At 46.9% G+C, this 17,755-nt stretch overlaps 2 protein-coding genes across 5 annotated transcripts; both read left to right on the forward strand.

Annotated features, from left to right (window-relative positions):
• Positions 1-856: 856 nt before the first annotated feature.
• Positions 857-5,953, forward strand: LOC123620751 (gastric inhibitory polypeptide). Of its 3 annotated transcripts, none has more exons than XM_045526255.1 (6): positions 857-906; positions 1,686-1,792; positions 3,036-3,182; positions 3,999-4,088; positions 4,846-4,947; positions 5,846-5,953. In XM_045526255.1, exons 2-6 carry the CDS (start codon positions 1,707-1,709, stop codon positions 5,853-5,855), a joined length of 435 nt encoding a protein of 144 aa, XP_045382211.1. In that variant the 5' UTR covers positions 857-906; positions 1,686-1,706; the 3' UTR covers positions 5,856-5,953. The 3 variants fall into 3 exon arrangements, with proteins under 3 accessions (XP_045382211.1, XP_045382212.1, XP_045382213.1); XM_045526256.1 differs by lacking the exon at positions 857-906 and adding an exon at positions 1,132-1,207; XM_045526257.1 differs by lacking the exon at positions 857-906 and having other exon boundaries at positions 1,649-1,792.
• Positions 5,954-8,408: 2,455 nt separating this feature from the next.
• Positions 8,409-16,530, forward strand: SNF8 (SNF8 subunit of ESCRT-II). 2 transcript variants are annotated; one of them, XR_006728932.1, is made up of 9 exons: positions 8,410-8,565; positions 8,949-8,999; positions 10,405-10,543; positions 11,837-11,941; positions 12,808-12,880; positions 14,064-14,205; positions 15,226-15,300; positions 15,416-15,601; positions 16,289-16,376. XR_006728932.1 is itself a non-coding variant. In XM_045526259.1 (8 exons), exons 1-8 carry the CDS (start codon positions 8,512-8,514, stop codon positions 16,424-16,426), a joined length of 777 nt encoding a protein of 258 aa, XP_045382215.1. In that variant the 5' UTR covers positions 8,409-8,511; the 3' UTR covers positions 16,427-16,530. The 2 variants fall into 2 exon arrangements, 1 of the variants encoding a protein (XP_045382215.1); XM_045526259.1 differs by lacking the exon at positions 15,416-15,601 and having other exon boundaries at positions 8,409-8,565; positions 16,289-16,530.
• The last annotated feature ends 1,225 nt before the right edge of the window (positions 16,531-17,755 follow it).

A 17,755-nucleotide genomic window follows, 5' to 3' on the forward strand; every position in this document is an offset into this window, starting at 1 on the left:
GGGGACACACAGCCCCTGTCTGATCAGGGAGAGAAAGCCCCTGCCTTGGAGAGCCCTCCGGTCTGTTAGGGAGGCACAGCATGATCTCGGGTCCCCATTCTGATGGGGGAGACAGGATGACACACTTCTGTCATATAGGAGAGTAGGGCGTTTGAGGAGAGGGGCTTGGATCTCCTAAATCTTTACAGAGTTGCAGTTATGATACCATCCTCTGAGTCCCCAAGGTGCAAACATGCCTCTTTCCTCCACTGTATCCTGCCCCTAAGCAGGAAGATAGCTTGAGTGCAAGTTCTCAGTCCACCCAGCTATCATTAGGAAAACCCCATGCTCAACATTCTCAAGCCCTTTTGGGTCATCCCTCTGGATATTGTGATGGGGGCATTGCTGCCTCACTAAAGCAGAGACAGGGTTCAGATGACTGCAGCCCACTCTCTCCCACCCAGAAGTAGCCTACTGCCTGGTGGGAGCGCCCTCCCCACCAGCTAGCACCCCCTTAACCAAGTCTGCCCTCACCCAGCACCCTTTCTAACTGGGGCCACCTACAAAGGAAGTAGGGCACAGACTAATGGGCCCTGTGCCCAGAAGGGAGGAGGAGGAAGAAAAAAAAAGGGGTACTTAGAGTACCCTACCCACCCACGAGCAGGCCCCAGACCGCAGCTGGAGATAGCCAAATGTTAATCACCAATTAGCACAGCTCAGGTGGAAAGGGCAACTCTAGTATGTGTAAAATGAACTTAATGTGGCAGGAGCCGTGGGCTTAATTTCTTGAGATAAGATGCTTTTAGGCTAATCAGCGGGTCTGAGATGCCTGGATATAAAGGAGCCGGGCAGACTCTTCAGCAGTCTCCGAAGGTCCAGAAGTAGGAGGAAGGGACCCCCATCCTGCCCTTCTGGAAAGGAAGTCTGGTAAGAGAAGCGGGGCAGGGACGGATGAGATGACCTGGGAGGGGGTGGCTCGTGGCAACCCTGAGATGCTCCCCACGCTGGCATCTTGCTCTCTCTTTCTCTGTAGGAGAAACACGAAGGTAGCTCCGCCAGTTCCTTTAACACCCATGTGACCAGGGCAGGAAGATCAGGTCTTGCCACCCACACATCTCTAGGTCTAGCTTTGGTTTTCAGGGCTTGGGAAGAAAGTTCTCCACTGTTCTTCATTTCTATTGAAGACCCACTAGATGATATGAGTCAAGCCCTCCAAAGAAGGGTATAGGTCAGACTTTGGGAAGGAATTCCCTGCATGGAGATAGTTAAGCCTGAGAAAGCGGAGAATACGATGGTTCTCTGTGTGATTTTCATTTAGGGCAGGAGGGCTGCAGTGATAGAAATAACAACCAATTGAAAGGCAGGAAGGCTGGTTGATATGAACTCTGGAGGGTTCTAAGGGGAGAATCTTGCCAAACCACATGCTACAATGTCTAGGGGCCAGGGGAGGGGGCCGTCCAGGCACAAGGTCTTCACTTCTTTTTTCTGCCTGAATCTCTCTCCCCTTGCCCTCCTCCTGCCCCATTCAGATTCCACTTTCAGGCACCCCCGACCTTCCCCAGGTGTTGCTCCAGCCTCTTAGAAAAGGTCCAAACCCGAGGTCTCAGGCCCTCCCCAGTTTTGGAGCCTGCCTGGGCCCTGAGGCCCCCATGGGGCGTCACCTACTTGCTGCTCCCTCAGCACATCCTGGCCCTTTGCCCTCTCAGCTCAGGAAATAACCCTGGAAGATGGTGGCCATGAAGACGTTCTCTCTGCTGCTGGTGCTCCTGTTCCTGGCGGTGGGGCTCGGAGAGAAGGAAGAGGGTCACTCCAGGTAGGGGTGATGGGGAGGGAGGGGTCAGAGCAGAGGAGGGACTGGGGCTGACCAGATTCTGGACTTGTTTCAAGGGGGAAGTGAGAAAGGGAGGGATCCCAGGCTAAGAGGAAGGAAGCTAGAGGGGAAAACCTGCTAGCAGTCTCAATGCAGAGTGAGCACAGAACCAGAGTGTTTATTTTGAGATTCTGCTGTAGTGAAGAGACTCTGGTTAGATCTCTGGAAGGACTTCTCAGTGGTTAAGTGTCTGAAGGAGATGGCAGAATCTGCCTTCCTAATGAAAGCTTTAACTGTTCATTTATGCATGCATTCAGTCACATTTCAGAGAGGGCCTCCTGTGCACCAGGCACAGGGGATGTATGTACGCAGTGGCCCACAAATGCCTCCTGCCTTCGCGGAGCACATGAACCCAAGGGGTGGGCAGACAAAGAACCACATAGGCATGTCGCACATTGTCATTAGTCCTGTAAGGAAAAGCAGAGAATATGACCAGTGACTATGGAAAGGAGCTCTGGTTGTGTTCTCAGGACCAAGAAAGACTTGTCTGAGTAAAGAGTTGGGCTTTCTCAGATGCAAGGAGAAACCATATGCCCGTGTAAATTTGGCATTTGTAATTTGTAAATCGGAGGCACGGCTGTCAGAAACACGTATTAGTGGAGATAGCATCATGCAGATGTTAAGAACATAGACCTGAGCCCAGACGCCTGGGGGTAGATCCTGGATCTGCCACCTACACCAAGGGTAAATTAATCTCTACGCCCTCGTTTCCTCATTCACAAAATGGGGATAAAAATAGGACCTACCTCTTAGGAGTGTTGGGAGGATGAAATGATTTTATGCATTACAGGGTTTACAGAGTACCTGAGTCATACTAAGTGTTTTTGTATGAGTTCACTGTTACTATTATTGAATGTGAACCAAAGAACTGAATCAGGAAAGGCCAAGGCAAGAGGAATAAAGGAGGGAACTGTGTGATTCAGTCCTTTGGGATGAGGGGGACCCCGATCTCTTTTTGCCCAGAATCCACATTAACACACACATCGAGGATGCAGGAAGGGGGCCCTAGAACTGCAGATAAACTCCCAGGGGTCCAAGCATTGACAACATGATGTCTCCATAACAACTGACAAATGTCTGCATCCTGTTAGTGACAATCAGGTTTCTTGGCATTATGATTGTTACCTGCTCTCTGCCTCTTCTCTGGCATCCTGGTTTCTAGCTCTCTCCCCTCCCTGCCCCTCAGATCCCATGCTAAGGTGAGCGGCTCCCGACCTCGAGGCCCAAGGTACGCTGAAGGGACTTTCATCAGTGACTACAGTATTGCCATGGACAAGATCCGCCAACAAGACTTTGTGAACTGGCTGCTGGCCCAGAAGGGGAAGAAGAATGAGTAGGTTGTCGCATGCACCCCCCGCCCTCCTGCCTTCCTGTGTACATTCAGACCAGGTTGCCATACCTGGCCACACAGGCCATGAGATATGCAACTCCGGGTGGCACCAACTCCAGGTGGCACCTTCATTAGCGGAGGATGGGGAGTTAGACATGCAACCCTGGCCAGGACTCTGACTCAGCATCAGTCTAGCCTAAGGGGGCAGAACATGGGCTGTTCTCCAATTCTTTTTTTTTTTTTTTGAGACAGAGTCTCACTCTGCTGCCCAGGCTGAAGTGTCATGGCATCATCACAGCTCACTGCAGCCTCAGACTCCTGGGCTCAGGCAATCTTCCTGCCTCGGCCCCCTGAGCAGCTGGGACCCCAGGCGCGTGCCACCATGCCTGGCTAGTTTTTCTACTTTTTGTAGAGATGGGGTATTGCTCTTGGTCAGACTCAATTCTTTATTTCTAAGGAGAGGAGCTGAAAAATACGTGGGAGCTCAGAGAGGATCCTCAGGAGGAGGGGGACAAAGGCAGGAGGACCTGAGCTGCTGCCAGTGACTGTTTGGTGGTGGCTGCTTTAGACTTTGGAAATAGGATCAACTGTCTTCTCTTTCTCTCTTCTCTATGCCAAGTGTCTTTCCCCGCCCTCTCCATTTTGTCAGCAATGGTAGATTCTGAAAAGCTGTTCGCTGGTGGAGGCAGCTGAAGACAAACAGTGGGTTGGTTAAAAGAGGTACCCTCTGCTCCTTAGGGCTAAGGTACCAAAACATTCCAGCCTCCCTGGACTGGAGTCTCCGCCAGCCCACCCACTCCCTAATCTTTATCTTGCCAGCTGGAAACACAACATCACCCAGAGGGAGGCCCGGGCCCTAGAGCTCACTGGTCAGTCCACCAGCAAGGAGGAGGCAGCTGGGCAGCAGAGGTGAGGCAGCCGACAGGGGAGGGACAAGCAGGGCCTCCCGCCCCGCCCCCACCTCATTGTTCCCTCTCCTAGACTCCAGAGCAGGGCCAGGGCCTGCCATAAGCATCCTCTTCCTCTCAGAGTTCAAAGAGGGCAAACTGAGCAAACTCCCGGAGGTCAGGTCAGCCCGAGCTTAAGGGAGAAGCCTCTGAGGAACAGGCGCAGCGTCCTTAGAGGGGTTTCTGGGCCAGGGTTTCTCGGATTGATGCCTCGGTGTGCAGACATTCACTGAGTCAAAGAGGCGGGCAGGAAAGGAGAGACTTTAGGACCCATCCTTGCGCTTCTCTCTGCAAGTCTCAGGTGGGCTGTCTGTGAAATGGAGGGGTCTTCCTAAGGCCAGTCCCCTGAAATCAGTTGTCCCATCTCTGAGGGAAGCCGGGAACCTGTGGCCCAGATCATTCCAGAGACAGAACGCTTCCTAAGTTCTCTGGGGTTTGGGGATGCATTCTGGAATACTTTCAGAGGTGAACGAGCGGACTATCTCACACCAGAATTCTGCTTGGCTTTGCCTGCATGAAGAGTCCATATTCCCCAGGCAGGCAGTGCCGGGTGGGGCTCGCAGAGAGGTGGCTCCGGATCTGAAAGCTGAGCTAACTGAGAGGCAGCTGTGTTGACTCCCTCCCCCAACCCGGGGCTGCCCCTTGGTGTCTCAGGCCCTCTGTTTACTCTCTCTGGGTGAGGCCCAGGCTAAAACAGCCTGGGGCTGTCTCCCTTGCAGCTCCCCACCCAGGAACCCCAGTGATGAAGATTTGCTGAGGGATTTGCTGATTCAAGAGCTGCTGGCCTGGTTGGTGGATCTGAAGGAGCTCTGCAGCCTCAGGTAGGGAGTGGAGTGGCTTTGGGCCTGCTGCACGGTGGTCATAAGGTTGAGTTGGGAGGTCAGACATGGATTCAGATCTTTGCCCCAACACACAATGGCAAATTAGTTAGCCTTTCTGAACTTCAGTGTTTTCATTAAATCAGAATGATTGAAACCATTTCATGGGGTTGTTGTCAGGTCTAAATAAGATAATGCAAGTGGAGAGCTGAGGGCCACATCTAAGGAACACTAACAGCTCGGCAGTGTTAGCTATTATTACAGTTTGCTTTCCTCCTCAACTTGCTCCAGGAGAGGTTCTGCTCTCGCCTTCCCTGCCCACCAAGCTAAGCTGCTCATCCTATTCTCTCAGCTTTCCCTCTGTAACCTTAGGCCATAGTACCTGCCCGGTGATGGGAACCCCTCAACTGGTGGCATATTGCACTTCTCTGTAGCCACTTTTGGCCTCAATGATCTCTTGAATCTATTGCACCAGCTAGGAAATCCTTCAATCTATCCGTCATGTCCTGGAATCAAGGGACTAAACATTATGGAGGGACCCTTCCACCTAAAGGGTGAGACAGGACAGTCATTCAGGATGCAGACACCGAGGCACAGAAACCAAAATGTGTTCAGACTTTGATGCTGGGCAGCTCGGGAGGAGTTGAGGGAGCAAATCTGGGATAGGAACCTGTCAAGGGTAGCAAGGGAGAGGAATGTGACGAGACCAATGGAGTAGAAAGTGTGAGAACATTTCCATAGGGAGGTGGGTCACAGTCTCTGTACTTCTGTGAAATATTTTGATCACTTACCATTAAAAAGGTGATTTGGAGGTGGGAGTGGTTTGACGATGGCTGAGTGCCAGAATAAACTAGCCTGGCTGACTCCAAGTCGATAATGACCTTCCTCTCTCCTTTCCCAGGTCTCAGTGACTCTGAGCAAGCCCAGCTCAGGACTGGACTCTGCCCTTCATTTACTCAGCCCCTGCCTCAGCGCCTCTGGAGAACCCAAGAGAAGGCAAACCAATAAAGTTTACTCTGGGATAAATCGCTGTGCCTGGTGTGAAAACTTATTCGAATGTTTACTGAGTGCTAACAAGGCATGTTTTTTGCACCCAATGAAGAGGAAATATGGTTCTTACCTGGATCTGTTAATTCATTTCTTTACTTTACAAGCATTTTTTAGTACTAAACATTGGTAGGGCTGTGCTAAACACTGCATTATACAGCAATGAAGAAAATGCACACATCCTTGCCCTTGAGGAGCTCAAAGTCCAGCGACAGAGAAAGACCTTAATCTTTAAGCACACAAATACATTAATAATCACAAAGTATGCTGAGTTATAAGAAGAAAGACTAAGGTGCTATGGGAGAGGACAGGGAAGCTTTCTTCTAGATGGAATAGTGTGGCCAGGACGGCCACTCTGAGAAAATGACATTTAAATTGAGTGAGATTTGAAGGATAAAATGGCCAAAGAATGAGGGGAAGGCTTAATAATATAAGCTGGTGTTATTATTATACAGCAAAATGGGCAACGGGGAGGACAGCACAGAGTGCAGGCTGGGAAGCTAGACAGAGGCAGGGCCTTAAAGGCCATGTTAAAGATTTTGAATTTTATCCTCAGTGCAGGGTTAAAGTTCATTTTTAAAAATTTGTTGTTTTTCTTTTCTAGATCAGATTCACCGTATTCAAAGCTTAAAGTATTTGAAGAATTTTAAGCAAGAGCATGTAAGAGGAGATCTATTTGCATTCTCTATAAAAACAATCACTCTGAAGATAGGACTCTATTGACATGAAGGGATGAAAGGGGAAGAGGAAGACTCTTAAGAGACTCTTGCAGGGTTCCAGGACAGTGATGATGGTGGCTCAGACTAGGATGATGTTAGTAGGGGACAAACTCAGTTTGTCAAAAGGTCAATATCTTTGTCCTCCGGTGGTCAAAGGGTTCTTTCTCACTTCAGTCTGCTGCCACCTCCCAATATCCACTCAGAGGGCACAGCTCGTTCCTTTTCCCTCTTAGCTTGAGTTATATCTGCCTGGATGCCCTCTCCTCTCCTCTCTAAGTCACATTTTAGCAGACTGAAGTCAAACACACCTAAATTCAAATCCCTTCATAAGTCTTGGAAAGTTACTTTTTCCAAACCTCAGTTTCCTGCCTATAAAATGATGATAAGAAATATTTACTAACTGTATTTCTTTTTTTTTTTTTTTTTTTTTGAGACAGAGTCTCGCTCTGTTGCCTGGCTAGAATGAGTGCCATGGCGTCAGCCTTAGCTCACAGCAACCTCAAACTCCTGGGCTTAAGCGATTCTACTGCCTCAGCCTCCCGAGTAGCTGGGACTACAGGCATGCGCCACCATGCCCAGCTAATTTTTTCTATATATATTTTTAGTTGGCCAGATAATTTCTTTCTATTTTTAGTAGAGATGGGGTCTTGCTGTTGCTCAGGCTGGTCTCGAACTCCTGACCTCGAGCGATCCACCCGCCTCGGCCTCCCAGAGTGCTAGGATTACAGGTGTGAGCCACCGCGCCCGGCCAATAACTGTATTTCTTAACTCATTTATTGGCAGGAAAAAAATGAATAAAAGAAGAAGAAATAACTACCTCATAGGGTTGAAGTAAATATTAAGAGATGCAAGTTAGGCCGGGAGCAGTGGCTCATGCCTGTAATTCTATTCTATTCTATTCTATCCTCACTGCCACTATCTTGGTTCTGGTCATTATTTCTAGTTTGAATTACTACAACACTAGAGTAATTTTTCTAAAACAAAAATTAGATGTTATTACTCCCTGACTGAAGAGACCTCCATATGCTCCTTGTAAGATTCAATAATGCTATCAAAATCACCTACGGAGCTTTCTAAACACACAGATGACTGATTCCACCCAACGATAAATAACAATCATAACTGATATTTATTTATGTGCCACGCATTGCACTATATGCCTTATTACATGTTTTCTTACTTAATCCTCACGAGAGTTCACAAGTAGGCATTATTCTATTTCACAACTGTGGGTTGTGAAATACAAGAGATTAGAGGATTTGCCTGAAGTTACTGGACTGTTTGCAGCGGACCTGAGCTATAGAGCCAGGCAATGACTCCAGAGTTCAACTTCTTTAACTGCAAGGGCCTTTCGAGTCACAATCTCTGCATGTCATTCCAATAGGTTAACTCCGTTAGGGCAGAATGGCTCCTGTTTTACGCTTAATATGGAACCCTCCATGGCCAACACAGCGCTCGGCACGTAGTAGGTGATCCATGAGCATATGTTGACCCCCAGACGGTGGGGTGCCAGTCGCAGAAGACCAGGGCAGTAGGCGCCCACGTGGGCGGGACGCGCGGGATCCCCGCGCCTTCCCTGCCTCGGGGCTTTGCTGAGCCCCGCCATCCTCTGCAGGCGGGGACGCGGGGCCCGCGACGGCGGGAGACTCTGGACCCCGCGGCAGGAAGTGGGGCGCGTGGCTTCCGGCGCGTGCAGATGACGCGGGGGCTGGGGCTTCCGCGTTGGGGAACGGGCGGCGGAGCCCGGGACGTGGAGGGCTGGGGTCCCGGCATCCGGGCGGCCCGCGGGCCCACGGCGGGGATGCACCGCCGCGGGGTGGGAGCCGGTGCCATCGCCAAGAAGAAGCTTGCCGAGGTGAGGAGGAAGGCGGCAGACCACAGCCCACCCTGACCCGTGAGAGACCGAATGCTCCCGGAGCAGAGTTCTGTACCCTTTAATCGCCTCCCGGCAGAATCCGGCAGGCTTCTCCGGCCCCGGGGAAGTGAGTTTCTCCAACTCTGTGGTTTGGAGTGTCAGCACCTCCAGATCCACCAGCCCTTTCTTCCACTTAGCCAAGTTTGACCGCAAGCGGGATTCTACCCCGGAACCTACAGTCGTTCATTTTACTCCCTCCCCCTATCCTTCCTAAAAAAACATTTAAGAAAGACCCTCCTCTTTTCATACGATAGCTGTGGCAGCACAAGTGGGAGCCCCCTGCGCCCACTCTCTTAACTTATGCTGGTCTCTTTGTCTGACAGGCCAAGTATAAGGAGCGAGGGACTGTCTTGGCGGAGGACCAGCTGGCTCAGGTGAGTTGCTTGGAGGGCTTTTGGCAGGAAAGGAGACGCAGCAGGGCTGGTCAAGACACCTTTGATGTAAACTTGATTGTTTAGATTGAATTAAAAATAGGATGTTTGGCCAGTTTTGATTTCTGGGCTGCTAAGATCTTTTAGGTTATTGCAAATAACAATAATAGCTAACATCTTTGAGTGATTACATGCTTATAATGCCCCATGCATTTCTCTATTTTCTTTGCATATGCTCTGTTGTTCAATCCTCATTACAATCCCATAAGGAAAGAACTCTATTATTCTGAATTTGAAGTTAAGGACACTGAAGTGTTAATTTGTCCAAGGTTATAATATTGGTAGTAAGTGGTAGAGCTGTTTGATTTAGGTCTTTGGGACTTTTCCTTTAAATGCCTCAGAATAAAATGAAAGTATTGCCTAACTTGTGGCATCCACCACCTCCACGGTAACTTCTAGGCACACACCAGGATGTGTGTGAGTGATGGGTGTGCAGCTCCTGTGCAATTTCCTTCTCTAACACTTCCTTTTTCTGTGTACATGCTTTGAGTTTACTGAGTTATTGTGATTGTTGAAGAGGGGGAGGAGGCAGTTAAGCAGGGAAATGGGTCCTTGCACTGAGGAAAAATAGACACAGGCTGTGCTCTTCAAAAGCTGCCACTCACAGGAGAGGTGGCACACAAGAATCAACTGAAAATGGTGATTATAAGAATTTGGAGCTTTTTATGTGGCAAAGGAGAAGGAGATGTTGGGCCAGGAGTGGTTACTCTTGGTGGGATAAAAGGTGGGCTTTGTTAATTAGGAAAAGAGAAGGGGTAATACAAATAAAAAATTGGAAAATTCCCAACCCTTTTGTATTTAGCACGGAATGCAATTGGTAGACCCATACCCGCACCTAAAGAGATTCTTCAGCTGGTGTTGATCCCCAAGGAGTTCCACGATTCAAAGGCTATACAAATTCATGCCAGGCTTTGTTTTTTACTATCTAGCCTTTGTCAGTGGCTAAAAATTTCCTACTGCATGAACACCACATTCCCTCATTTCTAAGAGAAAATGGATTATCAGGTATACCTTCAATTTAATGACACCTTTTCTGGGAAAAAGAAAAGTACCACATTACATGTGCATGTTGATTCATAGATGCAGCCTGATTGTAGAACAAGCACACATGAAAAAAGGTGTATTTTAGAATTAGGGAAACATAGTACAGAAACACATTTCTGCTGACAACAGAACTGTGAAGTAGAGGCAGGGATAAAAAGAAAGAGACTGTAAACAGCATAATGGTAGGCCCGAAGGAGACAGGTTATTTCAGCCCTTGCCCTGCCACTAGGCCAGGGACTTAATTTTGGCATCTGATTATCACATGGCTGGGCTGGCCTTAACCTCCCCTTTGTCCACCCAAAAGATGTCGAAGCAGTTGGACATGTTCAAGACCAACCTGGAGGAGTTTGCCAGCAAGCACAAGCAGGAGATCCGGAAGAATCCCGAGTTCCGTGTGCAGTTCCAGGACATGTGTGCGACCATTGGGGTGGATCCTCTGGCCTGTAAGGAGTTGTCTGTAGGGGTCCAGTGTTTTCGTAGGGTTCTTAAGGGACAGAAGCTCACCTAGTTGTCATCACTACTGTTGGGGTATCCTCTAGAAGGGGCTGCAGAGAGATCCAGAGGTTGTCATCTTTAGAGAGTGCCTCGCAGGATGGCTAGTGCCCAGTCTGATGGGGAATATAGAGAGGCTGAGTGTGGGCCATGTAGCCAGTGTCCAGGGTCTTCCCCTGAATTGTCTACAGGGGAATTTTTTATGGCATTTTCCCCCTTTATGAAAAATACTTAAATTTTAATAAAAGTAGTATGTGGTCGTGCAGTCAGTCAACAAAGAGCTATATAAAGGAAGTGGAATTCTCCTCACCCTGTCCCATAATTGCAGAGATAAGTACTGTTGACAGTTAAAGGTACAGTCACTTGCCACATAACATTTCAGTCAACAATGGACCACATCTGTGACCGTGGTCCCATAAGATTATAAGACTATTTTTACTGTACCTTTTCTAAGTTTAGATATGCACAAATACTTAGCTGGCTACAGTATTCAGTACAGTAACATGCTGTACAGGTTTGTAGCCTAGGAACAATAGGTCACACCATATAGCCTAGATATGTAGTAGGCTATCCCATCTAGCTTTGTGTAAGTCCACTCTGATGTTCTCATGACAGAATCACCTAACGATGCATTTCTCAGGATGTATCCCTGTCGTTAAGCAACATATGACTGCATATTCTTCTAGACACCTTTCTCATATTTATAAACTTTCTTTTATTAATACATATATGGATTATGCTATAATTACCACTACTCTGTAACCTGCTTTTTTCACTCCATAAAATATTGTCTTCAGTGGATTTTTCAATGCCAAGTCTGCATATTCTCTGTCTTACCTAGACCACATCTCCCATTATATTTCACCGTATGCTTTGGGAAATGAAAACTCATATTTTCAGTATCCTGAGCCAGAATTAGCAGCCAAGTAGAAATGACTTTTAGATTGCCCACCCTTTGGAACTACCTGAGCCTGTTCTGCATGAGTTACCAAGAGTCAGATTATTTCAAAGAATGCTGAGTAGCAGAATGACTGGGCTGGGCAGAGAAGACTTCCCATAGGATAGATGTTTTTAATCCTTGTCTACGGCCATACCATCCTGAATGCGTCCAATCTCGTCTGATCTTGGAAGCTAAGCAGAGTTGGGCCTGGTTAATACTTGGATGGGAGATGTTTTAATCCAGCTTTGAAAGAAAAGGGATGTAAATTAATGAATAACTGAGGTTTTGTTTTTCTGTCTTGTAGCTGGAAAAGGATTTTGGTCTGAGATGCTGGGCGTGGGGGACTTCTATTATGAACTGGGCGTCCAGATTATCGAAGTGTGCCTGGCGCTGAAGCACCGGAATGGAGGTGAGGGTGGCTTGGTCCTCTGAACTGGGCTCTGGACTTGTCTGACAGGCAGAAAACGTTGAGTGGTTATTTTTTCCATCCTGCTGTCTGCAGGCCTATAAGGTCTTGAGAAGCATCTTAGTTGTTTCATGCAGTTGAATCTATGGCAGGTCTCCACGGCCAAGGATAAATAGAATTACCTAAATGACTGTCTCTGTTTTCCAAAGATCTTTAGCCAGGAAGGTCTAGAGCCCCTCAGTCATTACAGAAAATAATAGGGTGGTAGGAAATAGGCCTTTTTCCATGATGTATGATGTGTTTTGGGTTATGATTTTCTCATTAGTAACTATAGGCCTGCACTGCCTCTCCAGGGTATGGTATTGCCATGAGTCTCTGTCTTCCCTACAATGTGACCTTAAAAATGGTCATCTGGTGGTGCCATCTTTCTTAATAAGCACGTTGACTGGCCTGTGTTGAAGTTAAAACTTAAAACCTGTTATAAATCATCAGCTATAAATAGACATAGCCTTGATGTCAAGAGAACATTTATAGTTTTTCAAAGATGATCCTGCCTTTGTTTTTAGGAGATTTTCATAGATCTTACTCTACTGAAGGTCTTTTTTTTTTTTTCTTTTTTGATTTTTTTTGTTTTCTTTTTTCTTCTTTTATTTTTTTATTTTTCTTTGCATGATTTCTCACTGTATACTGAAGGTCTTAGCAAGGTCTCAGAACCCATTTCTCATACGGCCAGAAGTGAAAGAAATTTAGGAACTAGAATGCTATTTGCTACTTGTAGGCTACTAGAAAGTAATGACTGTCCATTTATTTAAAGTGGTTGCAGCCATGAGGGTAATTCTTCATCTGCTTTCTGTCCCCCTCTCCAATAGGTCTGATAACTCTGGAGGAACTACATCAACAGGTGTTAAAAGGAAGGGGCAAATTCGCCCAGGATGTCAGCCAGTAGGTCCTGCCTTCACACTCCTTGGCGTATAGAAAGATGTCTTTAAAAATCAGATGGGAATCTTTTCTCCCTACTTCTTATAGGTCTAGACTACCCGAGGAATCTGATCAGAATAAAATATATTTTCATTTTAGAAAACGGAAAATACAGAGATATAAGAAAGGAAACAAAATCATTATTCCTCAACTAAGAGATTACAACTATTGTGCATTTTGATATATTTCCTTCTAAGTATTTTTTCATGCATACACATGTATTATTTTTTAACATACTTGGGGGGGTATATCCTCCTGAGATTATTTGAGGCCAAGGAGACTAGAGTAGGTGCCTAGAAAGGCTGGGGAAGGAGGTTGGGGATGAGATGATGGATATAAATTGATGTGGTTCACCTGCCTCTATGTGTGAGTCCAGTTTGAGAGAAGATAAAAGGCTGTTTTTGATGTAACTCCCAAGGAGCCAGCCTTGTATGAGATCATGAAGCCCGGGAATATCTAAAAAGAAAGTGATAACAAAAGATACTAGCCATACTTATTGCAGGTTAATTCTCATGGAGAGTGGGTGAGTTAGTGCATTCGAAACTGATTTTAATTTACTGTTCTAGAGGGTTGAAGAAAGCATTCCAATCTTCCTAAAAGTCCCCTTTCCCTGGTTGGTTAGGTGATACATATTTGAGATTTGGCAGAGGTGCTAAACTCTCAGTGCGTGGGCTGGATATAGGATCTACATGCTGTTTTGTGAGTTTTCTTTTTCTCTGATTTGAGCCAGTTGTCAACTAGGAAATCAGAAAACCTGGCCTGAATTTCCAAATGGCCATAATCAGCTGGGTTTCCCCCTTTAAAGTGGATAAGCATTCTCTAGTTTGCCCCAGTTCACACTACTCCCCAGAGTCTCTTCAGCTCGCTCATTCACATTTCCTGATGAGCTCCTGCAGGTGTATTTTTAACCGCTGTCTGGATGTTGGAATTAATGGTTTGCTGAGTGGAAAGCCTGAGTCCTGTAACATCTCCCTCGAATGCTCCGGCACCATTTGGTGCTCTTTATCTCTGACTTTTTACTGACATAGTTGAGTGTCGTGCAGCGTTTTGAGTCTTCTCTCAGAGTATCCTGCCCAGGGCAGAGCTGAAACTAGCATTGTTGGGTCTGATCTGCCAAGGGTCTTTAAGCAGCTCTTCCTCACCTCAGAGACGACCTGATCAGGGCCATCAAGAAACTAAAGGCACTTGGCACTGGCTTCGGCATCATCCCTGTGGGCGGCACTTACCTCATTCAGTCTGTTCCAGCTGAGCTCAACATGGATCACACCGTGGTGCTGCAGCTGGCGGAGGTACTGGTGCGCCTTCTGAGAGAGTGCGTGCGTACAAGGAACCGTCTGGGATGGGAGGCGGGAGCCGTTCTGAGTTCCTCCTCCCCATTCCTCAGGTCTTTTGCTGAGACTGTCTTATGGATGAATTACTCAGGCCTGTGCTGGTTCAGCAGACGTTTATTGAGCAGCTACAGTGCAAAGCACTGGGCTGGGCTGAGGGGCATATAAAGATTGGCATGATATAGTTCCTGCTCTCAAGGAGCTTACAGTCTAGTCAGAAAGACAGACATGCAGGCAACTAACTATATTTCCTTGAGTAGAAAGACTCTTTGATGTCTTTTAAAACTCTTTTTTTTTTTTTGAAAACTACTTTATAGATCCTTTAAAACAGATTTTTTTAAAACCTTGTTTGCCATCCCCCCCATCCCTCAGCATGCCTTCAGCATACACCATCTTCCCCCAAGTCCCCATCATGTATTTAAGGAAGACATGTTCAGTTTTCTTTACAACATAAACCTAATCAGGGAGGGGCTTTTCTGTATCAGGGGATGATAGAGTGAGGCAGGGCAAGGACTGAATATTTAAGTATTTTAGATTGCTAACATTTTATGATTATCACCATTCCTTCCTATCAGTTAATCATTCTGAGTCTTCGCTTGTCATACTCTAGAGTTTTCTGCGGAAGTCTAACTTAGTATCAGGGATCCCGCTTTGTAAGATTAAACCCACTAACCTACCTCTATCATCCTGAAAGTCACTTCTCTCTCCCCCTCCCTCCCTCTACCCCCCACCCTCTCTGCTGGGACCTTTAAACATTCTTTTTCTGCGTGTCCCCAGGCTTGGCCCAGGGGCAGCTCTTCCTTCTGTGGGATAAATCTGTTGTTCCTGGGCAGGTGCTGGGATCTAAGGGAAAGTGCACTCTTTTTACAAAAATTTATTTATTTATTTAATTTAATTTATTTATTTATTTTCCATCTTGTCTCTTGCATGGCATGAAAGTGCACTCTTAACTGACTCCATCCCCGTTCCTCCTTTTTTCAGAAAAATGGCTACGTGACTGTCAGTGAAATCAAAGCTAGTCTTAAATGGGAGACTGAGCGAGCACGGCAAGTGCTGGTATGTGACTTTGGAATGGCCCAGAAAAGATGGGTCTCAGATGGGAGGAGGTGGGTGGATGGGTCCCACACAGGCAGGAGCTTCAGCCTCACTTTCCTGGCCTCTTGCCTCGAAGGCTACTGCTGCCATGCTAGAAGGAAGCCCAGCGTTTCTCTGAAGATGGCACTGAAGGGGCAGAACTCACCAAGCCAGGCCTCTAACCATGGCATGCATGTGATACCAGGCTGCCACGGCTCCTGGGGAACCTCCGACACCTGGTTGCTCTCCTGAATATGCTGAGGCTGGAGTTGCTGGTCAGGAGGTTAATACAGTTTGTACTGGAAGTAACACTGTTAGTACAGAGTGAAGGGAATTATTAACTACTTATGATAATTACATACCTATAATTGTACACTAAGCATTATATTGCATATTATATAGTATATAGCTTTATATACACACATTTCATGGTACTGATGAAAGACGGATGTGAAGAGGGAGCAGCATGAGAATGTAGGAGCCCTGGCTTCAGCACCATTTTTTTCCTTATCCAGGACTTTTGATTTTATCTGTAAAATGGGGATAACTTAATTACCTAATGATACCAGGTAGAACCAACCCATTGTGAGCCTATTTCCAGCATCTGTTACACATAAGTTAATTCAAAGATAGATAGAACAATGACCTGGGGGAACAGAGGCAGTGATTTGCTCAGGGCCACACAGCAAATACCTCTGTAGCCCTACGTTCTTTCCACTGCATCCCACTATGCTTGGCTTTACCCTCTTCCCCAGCAACACAAGTTAAATGACTTGGTGGCATTTTTCATACTTCAGGCAAAGGACGAAGCCAGACAGATCATTTCAGTATTTGGTTGTGTAAATACGGGAAGGCACCTGTGTGTAGATTTCATTTGCAAACCTCACTGAAGCCAAAATAGGTTTGGGGAGTGCCGATCTACCCTACTTGTGGAACCTCCCTTCTCCAATCACTCTTGCTTTCCCTGCAGGAACACCTGCTGAAGGAAGGGCTGGCCTGGCTGGACCTGCAGGCCCCAGGGGAGGCCCACTACTGGCTGCCAGCTCTCTTCACCGACCTCTACTCCCAGGAGATCACAGCTGAAGAGGCCAGAGAAGCCCTCCCCTGACTGAGAGCGTGGAAGGGCACACAGCAGGCAGGGAGAAGAGGGAGGACTTCTTGGTGAATAAACCTGGACAATTTTGTTTATAAAAAAATATATTAGGAAAAAGGTCCCAAGTTTTTCTTTCTTCTCCCAACATTTTATTTTTTAAAAGTGCCTTCATATTGCATCCTTATTGGAGAAAACCTCATTTCTCCAGTGAGGATAACCTGAGTAACACAGATAACTGCAGGCAGGCATGAATGACTTGTGCAGGTCATGTACAAGTTCTTGGAAGAGCTGGGCCTGGAATGCAGGCTGTCTCCTGGCCTCACTGGCTAGTCTTTCTATAGCTGTGAGACAAATGACAGCCTCTGCTAATTCAAACCTCTTCCTTATAAAATATTTATCTCAAACTAGCAGGCCCGAATGGGCCAGTACATAACACTTGTTTTTTCAGTCTCTGCTTCCTCTGTAGAGGCTTCAGGTTATGACAGACTCAGCCGTGAGTGTCAAGGAAATAGATTTCAGTGTTAAATGGTGGCTAAATTGGAGGAAAGAAAACAATGGAATTTGAGGAATCAAACAATAGTGAACGTTTTTATTTCCTCAAATTCCTTATTAGCTTTCTCTCCCTCCTATACTCATCACCACATCCCTTTAGCCTCAGTGGTGGGCAAGGGAATCACCTACTGAACACCTACCCTGTGCCATTCCACATCCACCTCATTTAATCCTCACAACCACCCTAAAAGGTAAGTAGGTAGCCTTAACTTCACAGGTGACGGATCAAAGCAATTTGTCGGGACACCAGCTTAAGCAGAGCCAAGGCTAAAGCCTAGGTCTATTAACCCCAGAGCATGTGCTTTCCAGTATCGTTGCTTTGCACGGTCAAGAGCGGCAGGACATACTGTGTGTAGACATTTCTTTCTACACGTGTGGTTAGCCAAGAGGAAAAAAGCCTCTGCCCAGAAAAGCAAGAATCTCCTAAAGCAAGTAGGAGAGGTGGTGATGAGGAGAGGCCAGAGGAGTTTAAGGCTTTCACTCTTTATGGCCTAAAGGCTAAATTCCTAAGCAGCACTGGTTTAGTACTGGAAAATTGCAAATCTAATGGCTTCTGCTTATTGAGACCCTTCTCCTGGCAGGAAATATATAGACTGGGCTCATCTCTGTCTACCTCTGCCTGACCTTGTAGGACATGCTCATGCCCCACAGCTTTGGAACAGGTGTTTCTTTGGGAGTCACTGAGACCAAGGTGGCATTCCTCTCATAGACAGAGCCGTAGCCTCAAAGATGGACCTCTCAATTTCCAATTGGTGTTAAAACTTGTCAACAGTAGTCCTGCTCCCCCGTCCC

This window comes from Lemur catta, chromosome 15 (assembly GCF_020740605.2).
Source record: "Lemur catta isolate mLemCat1 chromosome 15, mLemCat1.pri, whole genome shotgun sequence".
In the NCBI taxonomy this organism is placed as follows: Eukaryota; Metazoa; Chordata; class Mammalia; order Primates; family Lemuridae; genus Lemur; species Lemur catta.

Bases quoted from the DNA above. Each gene is read 5' to 3' on its own strand.
- LOC123620751 (XM_045526255.1), top strand. From the start codon at position 1,707: ATGGTGGCCATGAAGACGTTCTCTCTGCTGCTGGTGCTCCTGTTCCTG. The intron at 1,793-3,035 runs GTAGGGGTGATG...CCTGCCCCTCAG, and splicing joins AAGGAAGAGGGTCACTCCAG to ATCCCATGCTAAGGTGAGCG. The intron at 3,183-3,998 runs GTAGGTTGTCGC...TTATCTTGCCAG, and splicing joins CAGAAGGGGAAGAAGAATGA to CTGGAAACACAACATCACCC.
- SNF8 (XM_045526259.1), top strand. From the start codon at position 8,512: ATGCACCGCCGCGGGGTGGGAGCCGGTGCCATCGCCAAGAAGAAGCTT. The intron at 10,544-11,836 runs GTAAGGAGTTGT...TCTGTCTTGTAG, and splicing joins TGGGGTGGATCCTCTGGCCT to CTGGAAAAGGATTTTGGTCT. The intron at 15,301-16,288 runs GTATGTGACTTT...CTTTCCCTGCAG, and splicing joins AGCGAGCACGGCAAGTGCTG to GAACACCTGCTGAAGGAAGG.